The sequence below is a fragment of the Ictalurus punctatus genome, chromosome 28 (assembly GCF_001660625.3).
Source record: "Ictalurus punctatus breed USDA103 chromosome 28, Coco_2.0, whole genome shotgun sequence".
Lineage (NCBI taxonomy): Eukaryota > Metazoa > Chordata > Actinopteri > Siluriformes > Ictaluridae > Ictalurus > Ictalurus punctatus.
The window spans coordinates 13,081,062-13,102,543 of NC_030443.2; the positions used below are offsets into that span (position 1 = coordinate 13,081,062).

The 21,482-nt window shown below is 37.9% G+C and overlaps 1 protein-coding gene across 4 annotated transcripts in view; it reads right to left on the reverse strand.

The window, feature by feature from the left end:
* mtmr4 (myotubularin related protein 4) overlaps window positions 1-14,120 on the reverse strand; it is a 71,030-nt gene extending 56,910 nt beyond the window's left edge. The window contains exons 1-2 of one of the 4 annotated variants that reach the window (XM_017460447.3): window positions 14,027-14,120; window positions 1,447-1,533 (exon numbers count right to left, since the gene is read on the reverse strand). In XM_017460447.3, coding sequence (XP_017315936.1) covers window positions 1,447-1,449 — 3 coding nt within the window. In that variant the 5' untranslated portion in view covers window positions 1,450-1,533; window positions 14,027-14,120. The other 3 variants (XM_047151762.2, XM_047151760.2, XM_047151761.2) reach the window with 3 other exon arrangements.
* Window positions 14,121-21,482: the final 7,362 nt, after the last annotated feature.

The following is a 21,482-nucleotide window of genomic DNA, read 5'->3' on the forward strand; positions in this document are numbered from 1 at the left end:
ATCTGCATTCTCTTTATACAGATACTCTACGGGTAAGTAAAGGTCTGTTTCAAGGGGGAATGTGCAAGCCTAAAACCTCAAATTAAGACAGATAAACAAACGTGCTTTTCTCCAAAACTGACACACATACCTGCTCAGGCTCAAGTTTTCTTTAAACCAAAGCTGGACTTCATGTGCAATACTCTCAGAGACAGACAGGTAAGGAACACATCTTGGTTTATACCATGACAATAAACAAGTGTCCATATGCACCCTATGCAAAAGGGCCCACACACACACACACACACACACACACACACACACACAGCTGCGTCAGCCGTAATTACAACCCATTTCACTTAAAAATACATGACTTGAAAAAAGCGAGAGAATAAAAAAAAAAAAAAAAAAAAAAAAAAGTGTATGCGTTTACACAGATATCTATAGCTTTCAGGCCTTTTGCACACAAGTAGGACTTTATTTAGTTATAATTTGATGCCATTGTCAGCAGCAATGGCTATATTCATGACTAAATTGAAATGCATTGTTTACAATAATTGTCTTAAAAAGACAACAAAAAATTTTTTTTAAAAATGCATACATACACTATTTGATTAATAAAATGTAAATCCATTTTGTACTGACCAGTCATACATTTTATTGACATATTTGTATCTCAATTACATTCATATTTTTTGCCTTTATAACAAAAACATCTACGTATAGGCTACGGAACATATTAGACCCCATAACACTTACAATACAGCTCATATTAATGCTAAAGAGTTACTGAAAGTATACTTCCTTGGGGCACTCCTGAATCTTATACATGCAAGTCAGATAGCACGTTTCTTACTCCGACACGAAAAAACTCTACTGGATATTAAATTGGAAATAAAGACGGGCCCTGGTCCTTCTAACCTCCAGTCTATGTGAATTCAAGCCAAAGTATTGTGTTGGATCAGAGTCTGTCGCAGCATACACATTCCTCAAATACCAGGCTCTCGTTCTCCCCAGACACGGGTTGCAAGTTATGACAAAGTCGCCCCGTTTGTCACCCCTTACGATGAGCAAGGTGGTGCTTGAGACCTGTTCCACCCCGGGGCCCCATGGGAGCACACAAGTAGGAAAGGAAACTAGACAAAAAACCCCAACCGCATCATAGACAAGGTCACATTTTCCAGAGATTAAGACAGAAGTGTGAACAGTCAGCATAACTTGGTTTGATGTTAGCAATAATCTGCCTCCAATGTAGTAACACCCCAAGTGTTTTACTCATAAATGTACGTTCTACTCGTGTGCCCAAGCGCACACACAAGAACATGTTCGTACAGAGACGCGCTCATTGCAAACCCAAACAATAACCATCGCCCTCAGCACATATTCGCCATGGACATGAGATACTGGTTGTGGGTCTTCCTGGAACACCCCCACACATAACACATGTAAACATAAACACACTCCTACCATGTTGTCGACAGATGTGTTAAGCGGGTCTCAACTCTGGCTTCTCCAGCGCTCCTGCTTTCTCTTCCTGTGGTTCTATGTGGGCTCCTGTTGAAACAGCAAACACAAGTCAGTCACAGCCAATACACACACACACACAAGCAGAGTTTTTCATGAAGAGGATTTTGCTCGCATAAAACAGTAAAAACAAACAACTCTAATCTGGATGACTAAAACAAAAGCCCTTTAGTATAATATGATTTACAAACTACTGTTTCTTCAAGTCCAAGGTTGGGATGAGTAAATCCAGATGACCTGGCGACAGACACCCAGACATCTCCAAGCCATCTCCACAAACGAATGAACAGACTGATGTGCAAGCGTTGTGTTGGGGGGGTGACCTTGTATTTTTAGAAATGTTCAGTGTAAATGAATTATAAAGTATAAAAAGGTCATGAATCCAACTGTAATATTAAGCTCTAAATCCTGGGACATTGAAACAGTCCTAGTCTAGAAACACTGCACTAGACCAGTGGTTCTCGAACTGGGGGTCATGACCCCTGGGGGAAAGGGGTGTTTAAGGGGTTGCGAGATAGTTTTAAAAAATAAAGTTTCAGTATTTTCTCATTATAATAAATATTTTTCAACATTAAAAGTTAAGATTACAAATAAATATTTTCTGATTTCTAAAGAGAGAAGTGATTTGAGTGTTTAAAAAAATATAATAATAATAAAAAAGTTAAATAATATTCCGTGACTCTAAGATATGACGTCACCGTGCGGCGACTGCTCACTAGTCATCAGCTCGCAACTGTACAAGGAAACCGCAAGCAACCACCGTTGAGAAAACGGTGGACAATCTGCCCGAGTCACCTGAACCGTGTACCTCTGCTAAACACAAGAACAAGACCCTGTGTGATCCAGTGTAGCAATGGATGTACTGCTTCCACTTGGATCTGCATATTTGTACGATCAGACTTTTTTCCCCCCGTTGTGACATACACATAAAATAAATACCGATCACATCTTGATGTTGAGGATCTGCGTATCCACCATCAGGCCACAGATAAAAGCTTTTGTGCTCCGAAAAATGCTGTGCGTGTCAATCTGGATCTTGTCTGCTTCGGAGATGAACTCGCTTGTTAAACGGAACAGGAATTGAGACTTACCATGTCAGAAAATGACCAGTTGGTCTAAAATGATGCACACCACTCATACCTGACTAGGTGTAGAAGGTTGAAGTTGTGCAATTATCTCTACTGTATGATCTATTCTGAGCTTGCTGGCTGCTTGTCAGCATGTTTGAGTGTATATCATGAGAAAGACATGCACTTGGCAATACCTGGTGCTCCACACCACCAACTCTGCCTTGATCAAAACAACTTTAATGATGAGCTCTGATTTACAAGAAAGGGAAACTGAAAACTCCACAAGAGCCCAAGCCTCATGAGGCACTTACAAAGAACACTGCACAATTATATGCCTTGTTGAGAGCTCCACTGTTTCTGTTTTTCTGATCGGAGCCCAGCTGCGCTCTTCTACATGGGGATTTAAGCTAGATGAACCTGATCTGGAATCAGTTCAAGACTCCAATACAGACCAGAGGAAGACCAAAACATTGCACAGAAATGTGGAGGACTTCCCCACAGAGACTCTCTCTTCCTCAAAAACGCACATAACCTTCTAATGAAGACATGTTTTTTCAAATAAATAAATAAATAAATAAATAAATAAATAAAAAACCTCAAGTCTGAAACCGACTTCAGAAGCAGAAATTTTGCCTTTTTTAAGATTTTTTTTTTTTACTTTAAATGGCAGTTACTTTAACAGGGATTTAACAGCTAACAAATACTTACATGGGTCTAGACTTAGACAAGTTAGTCAAGCTTCGTTTATGAATACCCACAAAAACAAAACCAAAAAATAATGTATAAACGTATTAAAGAAAATTTAAACGAATACCTGTTTCCAGAAACATCGACAAAACCCACTCGAGCTTTCACTCAGCGCGCGACTCGCAGCGAGAACTTATATACGTGTGTACACTGAGCACGTGCGCATATCTGCTATGGAAAGCCAAATGGGTCCACACAATTGAAGAAATAAATATACCAGCCTGGTTAAGTATGCGTTAGAGCCGTATCGTAAAGACGTCGTCACATGAGTGTTCAGAGAGTGTGAATGATTTCCTCCACATAGACACTCAGTGAAATCTGCGCGCACCGGACAACACGTCAGACTTTTTGGCTTTCCAGAAGCGGGGGGTTGGGCTGCGCGGACTACGTGACGGTCCCCCGCACGCGCTATACCGCTTCTGTAACCGCTTCAGGCTGAACCTGTATCCTCGTACCACAAGCACAAACTAACATTCCTGCAAACTCATTCCCGCACCAACTCCCATCAGATTAGTTTCCAGGCTCAATACTTCACAAGGCTGCAGTTAGGACAGGGGAGACACGGTGCTCAATGATTAGCTCATTCATGACCAACTAGATTAATTCAGGTGCCAGTCAATAGATTCACCAGGCCAGCTGTTTACACTGGAATAAAATTACATTTAAGGAAAAAAAAAGGGAACTTTTCATCAGCTGTGGCAAAGCTAGTAGCCTTTTAAACAATGCCAAAGGAAATGAAAACCCATTTCCTGACCATAGCAGTATCCCTAACCTTATACACAAAAATGCAACAAATTTCCTTTCTTACAAAAGGTCTCGGTGATGAGCAACCAACAGCTGAATGGTGATAACAGTTACCTTTAATCCTTAATGTTAATACTTTTTACTAGCGCCAGAGTCTGAACAGATTTATATTCTGATTATGAATTTATTTATATTTAAACAAAGCATGCCACCAAGTCTAATGACATCACCAAGTCTAATCCTTCTTGTTATGACCGTTTCCAGTACTGTATGCCTCAAAAGACCCCTCAGACTAAAAGGGGGCTGTTGAAGAAAACCCATTTCAGATATTTGACCTTGCTGTGACCGTAACACTTTTCTAACCAGTTCACCTGCTGGTTACAAATGATAATTCCATATTAATTCTACAAACAAAAAAACAAACATCTCAAGAGCAACTGGTTGAATAATCGTGCTAATGTGACAGACGCACGGACGAGCAGGAACCGTAATGCCTCCACTACATAGTAGAAAGTCCCAGTCTTAAGAAAATTCGACATTTGAAAGCTCTTGGCATTCGTTTTATTTGTCTTGCATTGCAGATCCCTTAAGTAGATAAATATCTGTAACCAAACATCCTTTACCACGATAAAACTCTAAAAGGCGAATGGTAAACACTATTTGAATGCAAATTTACACAGGCCTGACAGGGTCAAATGCTAAAATCAAATATTAAATATGCAATAATAAACTGTAGAGGGAGCCTAGGTGTACAAGTGTTATTTTTTTGGCTTCTGCAGTAGAGAGAGACACACACACACACACACACACACACACACACACACACAACTGACACACCCCCTCCAAACACACTCAGACTTGTACTCTGGTTGAAAATCCGTTTCACATTTTACACACACACTCATTTCAACCAGCAAACAAAATCGCAAACAAATTCAGTACCTTCTTTGAGAGTAATTTCCTACCTGGGCAAAAAGTCACTGGTCAGACACGTAGTTATACTTCGACAGAAGAGTTTACCAAAGGAAAAGTTTGAGCAAACTTTACACACTTGCTCTAGTACTCGGCTTCCAAAGAGCCAGTGAGCGCACTCCTCCCCTGTCCACTCCCACTGATCTCACACACACTCTCTCTCTCTCTCTCTCTCTCTCTCTCTCTCTCTCTCTCTCTCTCTCTCTAGCTTGTTCTTTGTTTATTTCTTTTTCCACCCTCGGCTTCTCACCACCAGCCTCTCACCATGTCTGCACTGCTCTCACTACTGTTTGACACAAGTATGGAACATGCTTCAAATGCTTTAAACAAGTCTAGACATTTTCAAGGTTACGATAGACAGTGCCCCTGTAAACACACAAAATGTAAAATGTTGAGGGAAGGGTTCATACAGTAGGAAAATCATTTTTAATACAAATTATTCAAATGAGGGGGAGAGGGAAGGAAAAAAAAGAAAGAAAAAAAAACAAAAACATCCCACAAACAATCTTTGGGGTCCAAGCACTAATACATAAGTAGACTTAATACTGAATGACTGCCACAGCACCACCTATTGATGTGTGTTCACCAGTCTCAGCAGACAACTCTTTCAACACGACAAAACAAGTTTCAATTTTGGCCACCATGAACTCAACTGCACGAAGTCATACAAATCAAAATGCCAGACCTCATCCAGAACCAAAAATCATCAGACTTTTCTGCTGCCATGACTACTTTTCTCTGAACAATTTTCATGAAAATATGTTAAAAGCTAGCCATGGCCAATGATAGCCATGTTTTTTTTTCCCCCCTCAAAATAAAACCACAAGACCAGGAATGCAGAAATCTTAAAATCATTACCTACCCCATCAGGCAAGAAAGTGCCTTAGCACCTTCACAAAAAAAGTTAGTAAGTCATTAGCCAGTGTTTGGCTACGAGCTGTGAAGGTTTCTTTTCAAGAGTCTGGCTAGCATCTTTATTTTTTTTTACGCAAGGTTGTGCTAGCATAGGTGCTATATGACAGCTTAGTGCTGCAATTTATATTGCTCAGCTTTGTGAGTTTTTCCCAACATAACTGCATGGTCCTGATTCTCAAAAGGCCATGCTATGCATGCCAGCAAATTAATTCATGTAGTAAAAAGCTGACACGTATGGTGCCACCTTAATTGTAAAGCGCATTTTTATTAAACATGCATGGCAAAAAAAAAAAAAAAAGGGAAAAAAAGTTTGTGTTTTATGAAATTCTAAAGCAAGTAGTCTGTAAACTACTGAGCCTACTTGTCCAACAAACAATTATAGAAAAAAATATAATATAAATTTAATAAACTAAAATAAATCAATGAATAGCCCAGACACAATCTTCTTGTCCTGGGAGCCAGTGTTACTGATTTGTTAAAGGAGAAGAGAAAAAAGAAAACAAAAGAAAGAAAAAAAAAAAAAAAAAGATTTAAAAAATGTCAACTTAATCAGAAGAAACAGTTCAATGAGAAACAGCTATTGGGATGCTATAGCACCCCACTGTGGAATATTTGCATGCAATTGGGTGCAACCATTTAAAATGGTCCAATGATTAAGTGTACCAAGTTTTAACAGATTTGTTCATTGTTTGTAAAAGATACGGTCAGTTGATTCAGTTACCATGAGAGACATTATTCCAGGCAAATGATGCAGCATCTCTGCTTTATTTATTCTGAAAAATATTTTACTCTTCCGAAAGCTCTGCAAAATTTTGTACTTGTTTTTTGGCATCAAAGTGGGTGGAGCTAAACATTTCACAGCTTTTGTCTCGATTGAGCCAAGGGATTTGCAGAAGCCCAGACCACTACCATTGTGGTACAAACTATTTGCTATATGCTTACAATGCATACAGGTGGCACTCTTATGAAAAGTTTTTCTATAGGTGGTGTTCTCTTTTCATGTCAGTTCAGGTTCACATTCCCTCAGTCAAACCCTCTACAGTACGAAGCAGGTTTGTGCATGCACGTCCTCACCTGACTGCACCCTGTATTGTACTGACAATAAATTGACCACATGCACTCCTGACACAAACTCTTGCTGAGGCTTAGTTTACTCCACCTGTTACTCATTTGAGATCACAATTCAAGTTCTATACACATGCACCATCTCAAAAGGAAAGTAGCATTTTCTGACTCGAGTACCTAAAAATGGAAAAAGCACATTACATTTTCTTATTTGCGCTTATCAAAACTTCAGGAGCTAACTAACGGACATAAAATGGTAAAGTACTCGGATCTCTAATGGTATTCCAAAAAAAACACAATAAAACAGAACAAAAAAAAAAAACAAAAAAAAAAAAAAAAAAAAAACACCTCAGTTACAAGTAACCAAAACATGAACTGAAACATCCCGCTAAATTTGATCATCTGAATCTGGATAAATTATAAAAGAATTTTTTAAAAATAGTTTGTTAATTTAGAAACTAGAAGAAATAAAACCATTTGTACAAATTGATACATTATAAAAATTCAAAAGTACAAAACTAACATCAAATCAGCCGTTTAAAGAGTTTGTAATTGTTATTTCTGAAAATTGAATGGGGGGGGCGGGGCTAGGGAAGAGACGCTGCAATACTAACAATCTCAAAAAAGAGTACAGTGACAATGAGCATATACATGCCCACCGTGTCAATACAGTACAGTTATAGTAACTATATTTACAGAACAGTAACAAACTATTACATCCTATAGTCTTGTAAATTAGTGAGTAAATCTGATTTGTTTGTTTAAAGTGTACACGCCGTCTATTTAAGAACTAAATCAGATCGGTCCTCTATCTAGTTTGGGTGCCAAATACAAAATCCAGCTGTTTCACCACTAGCACACAGCTACACGTGTTTGTATTTAGCTTAAACAGAAACAGTTTAAACAGCTTAAACCTTTCCCCACACGCTCCTCGTTAAATGATCTCTAAACTGTAGGTCTAGATTATATTATGAACATGAACTTTAGGAACTGCAGAAACAGAAGAAGAAACGCGAACATAGTGACTGGGTCACTTCTTTCACTTCCCCATGCTAGATCGACAGACAAACAAACAAACAAACAAACAAATAAATAAATAAATACAAAGAGCAAGTTTCAATTCGGATCCCTTCAAACTTTGCGATGATGTTAAATAGTTAACTTTACTACTGAACCTTTTATCAGCACTGGATCCTCTTCTGCATAGCGCAGGTTAGGTTTCAAAGTTCGAGCCACAACAAAATGCCAAAGTGCATCTATTAAATAAGCAGTAGTGTGGCTTATCATGCGAGAGATATGCAGGATGAGACCTCCTCACAGTCTAAACACATTTATGCCAGTGCACAGGACTGAAGTATTTAAACTATGAGGTACAAACACAGTTCCAAAACAACTGCCACCACCCATGGCTGAGAGTTTGATAAAAAAAAAAATTGAGGTTTCATTTGCAGCAGACGTGACTGCATTTGCCTGGATGCTGCATGCATTACATTTGCACATCCATAGATTTCTAGAGTTCTGACATCAGGTGTTAAAAGTTGGCATGCACTTTGTGCATGTGTGTTAGGGCGGCACAATTAATCGAACTTCGATCTCGATTACAATTTTGACTGCCCACGATTACACAAACATGATCGACATCGATACTGACGTTTAAAGTTCGTCCTCCGCTCATAGAAAACTCCGCTGCAGATCAAAATCAAGCGCTTTCTACACTTAGAGCCAGTCACCATAGAGTGGCGCAGGGATGACATCATTTTGTACGCCAAAACCTGGAAACGAGTTAGCATTTTTAGCTCTTCCAGTTCCATCCCAAAGTCAATGTTTTGTTTTGTTTTTTTAATGTGATTTTGGTTAAATAAGTCAAGTTCAAAATATTTTCACGTTTTATTCTATGACACAAAATACGCCAGTAAAGCCACACTCATGATTTTTTTTTTATTTTTTTTTTTAAGCTTTTACGTGTATTGAAAAAGGTCTACACTAACCATCTAGACTAACCATCACATAATGAGGGTTTAGGACAGATGCAAGTGCAGATAAGAGCTTTATTGAAGAGAGGCAGACAAATCCAAAACGTGAGACAATAGCGTGGTCAAAAACAGGCAAAAGGTCAGGTGATCGGCAAAACCATGATTAGCGAACCTGACACTTAGCAAACTGTTAACAAAGAACGCTGTTTATTTGAAGACCATGTTCAATTTCTGCCACCGAGTTCACTGTTTTCAGTTTCAGAGTGTTTTTTCTTCTCTCATTGTACATTTTTGTTTTTCTTAAAGTTACATTCAATACTTTTGGAACAAATTTAATGCCATAGTTTTAGCCTTCACCCTCCCCCAGTGGCAGCTGCTGCATGATGGGGGAGAGGAAAAAAAATTGGAAAATGGGGAGGAAAAAAAAAAAAACATTTATACAAAAGGGAATTAATAGAACATTTTAAGGAGGAAGAAAGAGGGAAAAAAAAAAAAGAAAAAAAGTGTTGGTTGATCTTCGATATTTATTTCCGAAAACTGCAAGTTTCCAAACACTGAAGTATCTGTCTTTTGCGTGTATCTCAAGTAAAATTCTAGCATTTTAAAGTCTAGCAAACCTCAAAATGTGGAAAAAACCTGCATTTAATGATTTAATTCTGACTACAACAGAAGCAGGGACATCGCAGACCTTTCGATAACCAGTATCTGATTACAGACAGAACGGCTTATGTCCATTTCACACGTAGCTAGCTAACAACTTGATCAAAGTGTGACGTCCACCGTGTGAACATATCACACTCAGCTAGCACGGTTAACCTCCAAGCATAACATCTTTATGCAGACTGACTGTTTTTAACCACCGTGTGTCAATCTGGCTCCTTACACAGCATGATGTTTGCAGGAAGATAGCCTAAGCAAGATTAAAAGGTCAATAAAATCATTTGTCCATCATTTGGGGGGAAAAATATTGATGGTTTCGAATAGTACAGCACTAATTTAGAATCTTAAAACAAGCAAACAAACAAAAATTGCTGAGGATTGATACTAAACCGATTTAATCTACTGCTTGCTGCACGTAAATTCAACAGAATCCATACTACACGTCACATTATTCAGGATTTTGAGATTTTACCATCACAGAAATGAACGTAAAATCAAGAAAACTCTGCATTACTCACCGGAGCTTGCAATTTTTAAAAATTTCAACAAAACCATTTTCCACAGATTTCGGCCAAACAAGTCATGTGACATCATCACAACGCGCATTCGGTCGAAGTCCTCTTCGATTCACATGCGTCGAACAGGAGTACAGCTAAAAGGTCTCATTTACCAACAAACATCACTGTGCAAAACGATTTCATGCAACTGCAAGTTTGCCAATTCAAGTAGTTTTCTGAGCCCCCCCCTCCAAAAAAACTTTTTTTTTAAAAAAAATGCATGAATTTTGTTTAAAAAAAAAACACAACAGTGAAATCAATCAGAAAAAATTAATTCAGAAATCCTGGACAGAATAATTATGAGTGTTCTTTCCCTGAAAAGGAGTCGAAAGATATTTGCCCATGTTAAAAAAATAAAAATCCCAAACACCACCACCACCAGGAGGCATATCTATTACAGGTTCTTATAAAATGGTACACACTTGGACCGATATGTCGCTACACCGTTTCCCTTGAAGATGGGCACGACTGATAATAGAGCTCCACTCAGATCACTTCATTCACATGATCGTTCAGGATAGTATGGGATACACAAATGATAATCTCTGGATTTTAGAAGGTCTCAAATAATGCTGTGCGTGTTTCACTGTCGGAAGGGCAATGCCGATAACGCAAGCTAACATGCAAAACAACACACAAGTTCCGCTTTAACTCTCAAACATAACTGCATATGCTGGCAACTTTTGGAAAACACACCTCCCAGTTTATGACACCTTTCTCCTCCGAGTGCAGACACGCTAAACCCAGACACACTACAGGTCCCATTAAAGCTGCTTAGGAAACTAATGGGTTTCTACTTCGTTTCATAAACCAGACAGCGTCTTAACTTTGTTGCCTCACAAGCACTTTATTCTCTTCAACAGAGTGCTAAGAGCAACAAACCAAAGCCTCTAACAACAGGTCACTTCTGATCCCAGCCCCATAAGCATCGGTCAGACACGGAGGACAAGAACAGCCACACACAGCTATGTTATTACTATGGAGAGATACAAACATACCCTCATAGAGCATGCAGGCCCAAATTCAGAGCAAGTCATGTGGCTATTTAAAGTGGAGCCCTGACCTGTAACATGATCGTGGCACATCAATTAGGTATTTCAGCACAGGCAGCGGAGCTTGGCGGGTTCTGATGCTTTGGCAGAGTAAATGGGGGAACGAAATAGGTGCAAGAAGAAAGAAAAAGAAAAAAAAAAGAAAAAAAAGAAGAAGAAGAAAAAAAAAAAAAAAAAAAAGAGGTAACAAATACAACCAGCAACAGTGTACAAAAAAGGTCCAAATTTAAATGTATAGTATTAACAAATGGAAGACACATTTTATGCATAATGTATTATCAAATTTGGCAAAACAACTACTTTGACGACATGGTTTGTTCTCTTACAGCTCAACGTGAAGTCCTTTTTCTTTTTAAATTATTGAACAATTTAATCCTATTCGGTGGTTGAATGGAAGGTTATAATTAATAACCAAACCAAATTAACAAAACCACATAAAAGTACACAAAAAAACAACCAAATCTTTCCCATGAAACCCCAAACCTTTCAATTGAAGGGAGAGTCAAGTCTAATACCAAAAGGAATAGCTAATCAAGTTTTTTTTTTTTTTTTTTTCTTCACCATATTCCTCAGATTTCAGACCTTGTAGAAAAATCTATATTTCATTAAGAGCCTAGATTGGGATTTCTCTTAAACTTCTTCTGTTAAAAGCTCTATACAAGTTAATCGAAACATGCTTTCATTCATTTATCATCAGTAAGCGCTTTATCCTGGGTAGGAAGCAGGATGCAATCCCATTGCCAGCAAACCATGCTCACACCTACACGTTTAGGTAGACCTTGGCGATATGACAAAAGGATCATTTCTTGACACTTGGGGACATTTCTACGATACACATCACGATATACAATTTAGCAAACAAACTGTCCGCAAAACAGCAGTAAATTCAACAAAAACACACAAAAAAAAACTTAAACTGAATTTGACGATACTTTTCTTTAATGCTTACAAAGACAAAGAAGATTAAGCTTTTAAAAGATTACATCAAATCAATGGCACACATTCAGTACCATTTAATTTGTAATTATTAAAAACATTACCAGATCAATGATCTCCCAGAAAAGTCTAGAACCTGAGCTCAGGATTGAACCGGGGAACCTGAAGCTGTGAGGCAACGACACTACCTGCTGTACCACCGTGCTGCCCTTAACTGAAACGGAAGTTTAAATGAAATCGTGATTACTTCATTGAGAAGATAAAAACAAAAGTATTCTCTTCTTCACTACCAGACTGGAACATGTTTTTATTTCACTTGTCATCTTTGCTGTTAAAGTCCCTGTGAAGTACCTTTAAATGCACACATTATTCGATGTGTTCACATCATTTCTACTGAACAGGAAGTCAGGGTGGGACAGTGTAGCTACCCCCCCCCCATTAAATATCCAATAGCATTAACCCACAGCCCGGGCTAACCTATACTTGACAAAAATGTTAACATTTAAAAAAGAAATAAATAAATTGAAAAAAGCAAAGAAAAATCAAGCCATTTCATTCTCAACCAGTTGGAAACCTGAATAAAACGCACACACGGTCAAAGACACAGTCGAAGACACGTTTACGACCTGTGCTTGTGGATATGATTTCTTTTGCTCAACAAAGTGATTTTTATAAAGTCGGGGGCGGGACACGTCAGATTCTAGAGAGCATTTGATTGGTCAGAAAACCCGAGGAGAAGCTGAAGTGCAGAATGATGTCATCAAAATGGTTAACCCATACTGGTGGTAGAGAGAAACTGTACATTTTGAATGCACATATACATACATACATACATACATACATACATACATATATACATATATATACATATCTTCTAAAATTGAATTGTCAATGTTTCGGCACACACTGGCTTATAGATAACCTTAAGGCTAATATTCATACTAAAAGCCACGAAATATCAATTTTGATTTCATGGTGACGTTAAATTGTATTTGTGGAATGAGTGACAAAATTCATAATTTGGGTTTGTGGTACGAGAGAGAGAGAGAGAGAGAGAGAGAGAGAGAGAGAGAGAGAGAGAGACAGACAGACAGACAGACAGACAGAGAGAAGCACAAGAGGTGGCACTACATAATCACATACAGAACAAGGCTGCATTAGCAGACTATCTGCTCCTTGGTGAAAAATGAATGATGACATCATAACATTACTGTATTGGCTTTGTAGATTTTAATATTCAAGCAACTGTTGTAAATACCTACAACAACACTACGATATTTCCTTAAAGCATGAGCTATGGGATACTACAGTAATAATAATAATAATAATAATAATAATAATAAACCTTTCAGTTGTGTGAACTGGTCAGAGCTCAGAGGTGAGTTGGGGTAAGAAGGGTGGCAGCTGCCCGCCTGTGGCCACGCCCCTGGACACAATCGAGCTTCGTATCGTGATGCAGTGTCTAGATCAGACTCACTACACTTGTCTGATAAACACAAGCCGGTTCATGTGATGAAAGATAAACTTCAGTCACCTGAGATCCACGGCTAATCTAACATGCAAGCTAAACTTGGGCTATCCCCCCCGCAAACAACTCCCTGATTATAGAGAAGTATTGTCTTTCCAGAAGGCTATGATAGCATGCGATTTTTTTTTTTTTGATACAGCCGTCAGATTCACACACAAACGAACACTCGGGGAAACCGGAAACAGAAATACTCTAGATAAAGTTCAACCCAAGAAGCAGACCATTCAACATAAACATGCGCTAAAAGGCTACGCGTGAAACGTGCATTAAAAAGAATAAGATTTAATCGAGACGAGTTACTCACTCAGAAAGAAATCAGCTGACCCAACGGTGACTCAGTACGGCCCACACGACTTCCGCATTCACTCTTGATGACCTCATGCGCCAGCCAATCTCGATTGACTTAACGTTACCGCTCGACCAATGGCGAGGCAAGACTTAATCACATGACGCAATCCGCTCGAGCCGCATAACTAATCAGCTTTTACGACTGGGGGCGAAACGGTCGCCTTGATGCCGGAGCTCGAGGCGCGAACACACCCACACATCCGCCAATCCCGGCAAAGCGCCTGGGAACAAAACCGACCAATAGAAAATCACAGCGCGGCACTATCGGGTCACGTGTCCCGGCGCGTGTTTATTTAAAGGGATGGCACGCAGCTTACGTTATTAAGAGGGATGGATAGATGGATAGATGAAAAAATGAAAAAAATGAAAAAAATGGGAAGATAGATAGATAGATACATGACAGTAAGATATGGAAAAAGAGTGAGAAAGAAAAATAGGAAGATAGAAAGGAAGATGAACAAATGGGAAGACGTTTATTTAAAGGGATGGCACAGAGCTTCAGTTATTCAAGGATTGACAGATGATAGACAGAATGCTAGCTAGCTAGATAGATAGATAGAAATAAAGAGTTAATTGCTGATATGTTATTCACAGACAGACAGACAAACATACAGATGAGTGGATATACAGACAGACAAACATAAATAGATATATAGATAGATAAATAAATATACTTGTTGCATAAGTGTACACACCCTTTTATAATGGTGCATGTGACTGTGCTCAGAATTAACCAATCACATTCCAACTCATATTCAAAAGTAATTTTCATACACCTGTCATCAATCAAGTGAATTTGATTAACCCCAAATTATAATCAGCTGTTTCTGTAGGATTTTCTGGACATTTTCTTGGTTTCATCTGACTGCTGAAGCCCTGGTCCATAAAGAGCTTACAAAGCATGTATGGGATCCCATTGTGGAAAGATATCAGCCAGGAGACGGTTGCAAAGGAATTTCCAAAACATCAGATATACCATGGGACAACATGAAGGCCATCATCAGCAAGTGGAGAAAATAGGACACCACAGTGACTTTAGCAAGAACAGGATGTCCCGCTAAAATTGATTTAAGGACAAGAATAAAAACTCATCAGGGAGGATACAGCAACATTAAAGGAGCTGCAAGAATATCTGGCAAATACTGGTCACTCTCTGAATGTGACAACAATCTCTCATATTCTTCATATGTCCGGGCTATGGGTTACGAGGGCTAGACAGAAGCTCTTTCTCAAGAAACAAACACTCAAGCCTGCCTAAATCACCCCATACCATGTGGCAAAATGTGCTATGGTCTGATGAGACCAAGGTAGAAATTTTAAGGAAACACAAGACAGTTTTTTATCACCCAAATAACACCATACCCACAGTGAAGCATGGCGGTGGCAGCATCATGCTGTGGGGCTTTAGTGAAGATAGAGGGAATCAGACATTGTTACAAATACAGTACCTTTGGGACAAAACCTTCAGGCCTCTGATAGACAGCTGAGGTTAAAGGAAAATTTCACCTTCCAGGACAATAATGCAGTTGGTAGACTCTTCCCCAAAAAGACTTCAGTGCTGTCTTACAAGCAAATGGTGCTTTCTGTATAAGTTAAGGGGTGTGCACATTTATGCAACCAGTGTTTTATATGTTTTTTCTTTTTCTTTTCTTTAAAAAATGTTTTCAATTTGTTTTAACTTGTATTGTATTTTCTTTGTTACTATATCAAAAGAGGTGATATGGTTTATCTTGGTTGAATTTTTTACACCATAAAAACCTGCAATTTTAACAAGGGTGTGTAGACTTTAAAATATATATATATAATATATATACACACGGTGGCTTAGTGGTTAGCACATTTGCCTCACACCTCCAGGGACTAGGGGTTCGATACCCACCGTGGCCCTGTGTGTGCAGAGTTTGCACGTTCTCCCTGTGCTGTGGGGGTTTCCTCCGGGTGCTCTGGTTTCCTCCCCCAGTCAAAAGACATGCGTGGTAGGCTGATTGGCATGTCCGTAGTGTATGAATGGGTGCGATGGATTGGTGCCCTGTCCAGGGTGTACCGCGCCTTGTGCCCGATGCTCCCTGGGATAGGCTCCAGGTTCCCCGTGACGCTGAAAAGCATAAGCGATGGATGGATGGATGGATGGATGGATGGATGGATATATTTTATACATACACTGTAGATAGACAGAAACACAAGTGGAGAAACATCAATCAAAACATTCACTGAAATCTTCACATTCAGTGTGTGTAGGATGTGAGATGTGAGCTTTAGTGTGAAGTGTTCAGACATGTGCAAAAACATTTGTGGGAAAATAAGAAAATAATCACTGAATTAATAATTTAAAAGCCCACTAGAAAAACAAGATCATGGTTTAATTGTGATTATTTATTGTCATGGAAAGTGCCACTTCCTCTTTCCTCTTGTTTAGTGCCAGTGATAAGAAAAGAATTAATTTGCATACTACTGATATAGTAACTTCCTTATGAATCAGAACAGTACTCATTTAAATGATTTGATTTTATATGGAATAGTGATCATATAAATGAGTTTACTTATTTAAAATCTCTAGAAGGAGCATATTTTATTCTTTATTAATGACTGATCTTATCTCACATCAACATAAATCAGCTACAAAGTGTACCAATAACCAAAAACCTGCTTACATTTACAGGAAGTGATATTCCACTTGCATATATTTTGTCAGATTTGGGATTCTGTCTGCTAACAATAAACTTTTGAAAGCTTTGGCCAAATCCTGTCAACTTATTGCCTCCATTTACCTGTATTACAAAGGCTTGATTAGATTGGTTATTGATTATACTGTGGATGATGCATTAGTGTACACAATATTTCATTTTCATAATAATTAGGCAATAAAAATTGACATTCAGGACAAATAGTAAATAAATAAAAAGAGGGAGACATCATTTTCCCACCTAAGGTTACCTCATAGCTTTTGACAAACTGATGGGGTAGGGGATTATAGACAAAAGCCCTTTCTCAAAAAAACCCCCCCAAAAACCCAGATTTTCAAGCTGGCCTAAATCAACCCAAAATATGCTGCAAAATGTGTTATGGTTTGATGAGACCGCGGTAGAACTTTTTGTCCATAATTCTAAAAGATTTGGTGCAAAAACAAGACAGTTTATCTTGCAAAGAACACCATACCCACAGGAAGCATGGTGGTGGCAGCATCATGCTATGGGGCTACTGCTTTTCAGCTGAGGCTGGGGCTCTATTCAAGAGGGAATCATGGGCATCTCCAAATACACAAAATGATATTTTCTTAATAATTAAGCTATAAAATGTGATACTCAGGACAAATAGAAAATAAGCTTTGTCATTAATAATTACTTTGACATAATTTCAACTTAAAATTTACTATTTAAAAAATAAACAGAAATTTTAACAAATGGATCCTTTAGTAAGCTCATCAACCAGAAAAGATCGAATTTTACCTCGTAGCTTTTGACAAACCGATTATCTTATCTCATGGAAAGTGCCATTTCCTCTTTCCTAATCTTTATAATGGCAGTGATAGAAAAACAATTTATTTGTACACATAAAAGATAGTGATGTTCTTTGTGATTTAGCAAGCTACACGGTCATATAGATTATTCACATAGTTTAAAAACATATTTACAACCTCCATTAGGAAGACAAATGCACTTCAACCCAAAGGTTGATCAAATGTTAAGCTAATATTAGAGCAGAAATATCAAACCATTCATGATTTTGTACTTTAGGGACAAAGTCAAGGATAAAATAATCACCTGTAATTAATTTAGCCACCGTTTATATAACAGTCCTTTTTCTAATCTTTTCAATGTTAGGAAATGTATGCTTGTGAACACTTAATATCCACCATGACTCAGCATGGTGCTGGGGCATTTATATTAATTTATCCACTCCTGGTCCACATGCTGCTATTAATTCAAAAAGCAGCTAATTCCTCATCTTGCATCAACAATCAACACTTCAAAAGCCTCTCCATTCAAAGCATTTAGAGGCTCATTATCAGGTAATCTGCATTGTATTGTCCTTCTTTAGAGCAAAGGAGCAGCCAAGGAATATTTAATCATTTTATTGTACATGTAGGACTGTACCATGTTACACTGAACCATGTAACATGGTTGCCACACAACTCTATCCAAGGCAGTTATTAAAGAGAGAGGTTATTAAGTGGTGAGTATGTGTTGTAAGTGGGTGTTGGCTCCACGTAGGAGATTACTACACGTACGGTATCTCACTCGCACACATTTTCATGCAAAGTCTGTTTGGTGTTGAAAGATTGTTGCTCACGTCTACATATGTTAATATTAAACAGCGTGTCGACTCAACAGACAAAACATTTAGTGGTGTTTTTGCCTTCTGGCCTTCATGTTTAATTGCAGCCACTCACATACCGGATGGTGGTAATGTTAACACACACACACACACACACACACACACACACACACACACACACACACACACACACACACACACACACACACACACACACACACTATTGTATTTATACATGCACTGAGAGATTGAACAGATAGCAGACAAAACAAAACCAATGAGACAAAACAGTTAACAGCACACCCCAAAATGTTTTAATCCTTTTTATACCACAGCAATTTGCCAACAATTACATTGTTTTATTAATTAAAGGTCAACAACATGCTTTTTTTTAAACAGTTTATAGTTAAGCTGAATGTGGTGGAAAGTCCAAGAAACCTGTTAGTTCCTGTTATCAGTTACATTACAGCAGCTATACGCCTCTATTAAAGTCATTCCCTCACCAACATATTCTCATCCACTATAGAAGTCTTCTATGTAAATTGTTACTACAGACAAATGTATGCACTAGAGCACATTAATATAAACCTGCGATTTTTAACTACATGTAGCACTGCAGTTAGAACTGCTTTTATGGAAAATCTGACACTATGGTACACTACATTGTAATACATTATATTATGTATCACATGGTGACTAACATACAGGGGTGGGAAAAAGTGTGAAAAAAGAGAAATTACACTTAAGTATAGGGTATAATATCAAAATCTTACACGATTAAAAGTGGAAAGAGGTCACACTTATATTGAATTGAAAGTTACAACATGCCCAAATGTAATCATTCTCAAGTAGGTAAATGTAACAAGTAAATAACTTTAACTGAAATTATGAAAATTCAGTTGCGTGAAATTATCTTTTTAAATAAGTAGATTTATTGTATAAGGATTGTATGACTTGCATGCATACAAATGAGTATGAATTCATAGATAGATACACAGACAGATAGACAGGCAGACAAACAGATAGATAGATAGATAGATAGACAGACAGATAGGTAGATAGACAGATAGATAGATAGATAGATAGATAGATAGATAGATAGATAGATAGATAGATAGATAGATGAATGGATGAATCTCATTATGAATTATTATACTTTAGATGTTAAAACATTTGTTTATTAAACAAAAATATTTTTTTATGACCGTTTATTTTTTGTGAGATAGAATTTATATGAAAGTGTCATATTAAGTAATAGATCACTTTTCAGATAAAATATAATAAAGTCTGTTCTGGCATTTTACTTGCAGAAACTGAAAGTCTGTAAAATTATTACTGCAAGTTCATCAGGATGCCTGGAACAACCTACTGTTCAATTTCTTTATTAAAACTGCACAATAGTGTACCAGAATATTAAGTTAGCTAATTATGAGCAAAGACCACACCAAATATTGATTTAATTTACTTTTTACTATTTATTACCCATTATTATGGAGAAGATTTTGTACCAGAGCAAAAAGCAATTACCAAAAAGCAATTACACCAGTGGGGGGAAAAAACATATGTAATACAATGTGTAAACTGCACTTAGTTTTTCCTTGGTGACATGCAGAAAATGTACAATGCTGAAAAGCAAAGCCATTGACTTGCACTTGGGTAGCTTGATCAATCAGCAAAGGATTGCTTACTTCATGAAGAAATATACAGTACCATCCATCCATCTTCTATACCGCTTACTCCTTTTCAGGGCCGTGGGGAACCTGGAGCCTATCCCAGGGAGCATGGGGCACAAGGTGGGGTACACCCTGGACAGGGTGCCAATCCATCGCAGGGCACACTCACTCAAACATTCACGCACCCATTCATACACTACGGACATTTTGGACTCGCCAATCAGCCTACCATGCATGTCTTTGGACTGTGGGAGGAAACCAGAGTACCCGGAGGAAGCCCCTGCAACACGGGGAGAACATGCAAACTCCGCACACACAGGGCCACGGTGGGAATCGAACCCCCGACGAACATGCTAACCACTAAGCCACGTTGCGCCCCAAATATACAGTACATATATCATAATTCTATTGGCGTTTCTCTCTTAATGCCCTTTTTTCCTCGCATCCAATGAAGTAGATTTTTCTTACCATTATCACCCTCAGCTTGTTAATTTGCGTTTAGACCAGGATTTTTTAAAATAAATTCTACATTCTGTCAGTATGTCTATTGTGAGCTCTAAAATGTAAAAAAAAAAAAATAAAAAATAAAAAAAAAGATTGCCATTGATGTGCCAAAGTAGATACCTTTTGTCATACAGTACAAATGTACTTGATCTGGTTTGTTTTATTAAAGAATATAATCACTTCAACACTTTGGCAATTTAGTGTCAAGTGTGGCTTTCTTTGTCACCTGTATTCAGTGACCTTGCATGCAATTCGCTCTCTACAACCACATGAGCTCATACCAGGAGCTATGTCCAAATCTTTCTTTAAGCACAGGTGTATTACTATGTAGGACCTGTTGACACTGCTCTAAGCTAATCCTCCAGCTGAACCTGTTTCTCTTTTTAAAGCTCTGGCCACACCAAGCTTTAATGTGGTTCAGTGAGGACAGAAAGAAAGAAAGAAAGAAAGAGAGAGAGAGAGAGAGAGAGAGAGAGAGAGAGAGAGAGAGAGAGAAGCCTCTAGAAACATGGCACTGCTGTACTAAATGCATGCTAGTAACATTGCTCCCTCTGTTGTTCAAGTAGCATAAGACACTGTCTAGGCTACGATTTAATGGGCTACTACTTTATTAGGAATTACAGTGGGGTCCAAAAGTCTGAGACCACTAACGAAAATTAGTCTATTTTGCTTTCTTTTCTAATTGACTACAGCAATTGTTATTACCAATTATATTTCTGACAATAACTTGAGTGAGAAGTAGAATCTTTGAAATATATACAGGTGCATCTCAAAAAATTTGAATATCATGAAAAAGTACATTTTTTTCTGTAATTTAATTCAAAAAGTGAAACTTTTATATATTCTACATTCATTACACATAAAGTGTGATGTTTTTTTTTTGTTTTGTTTTTTGTTTTGTTTTTTTTTACACTTTTTACAAAAGTTTTTTGTTTGTTTGTTTTAATCTTGATGATTACG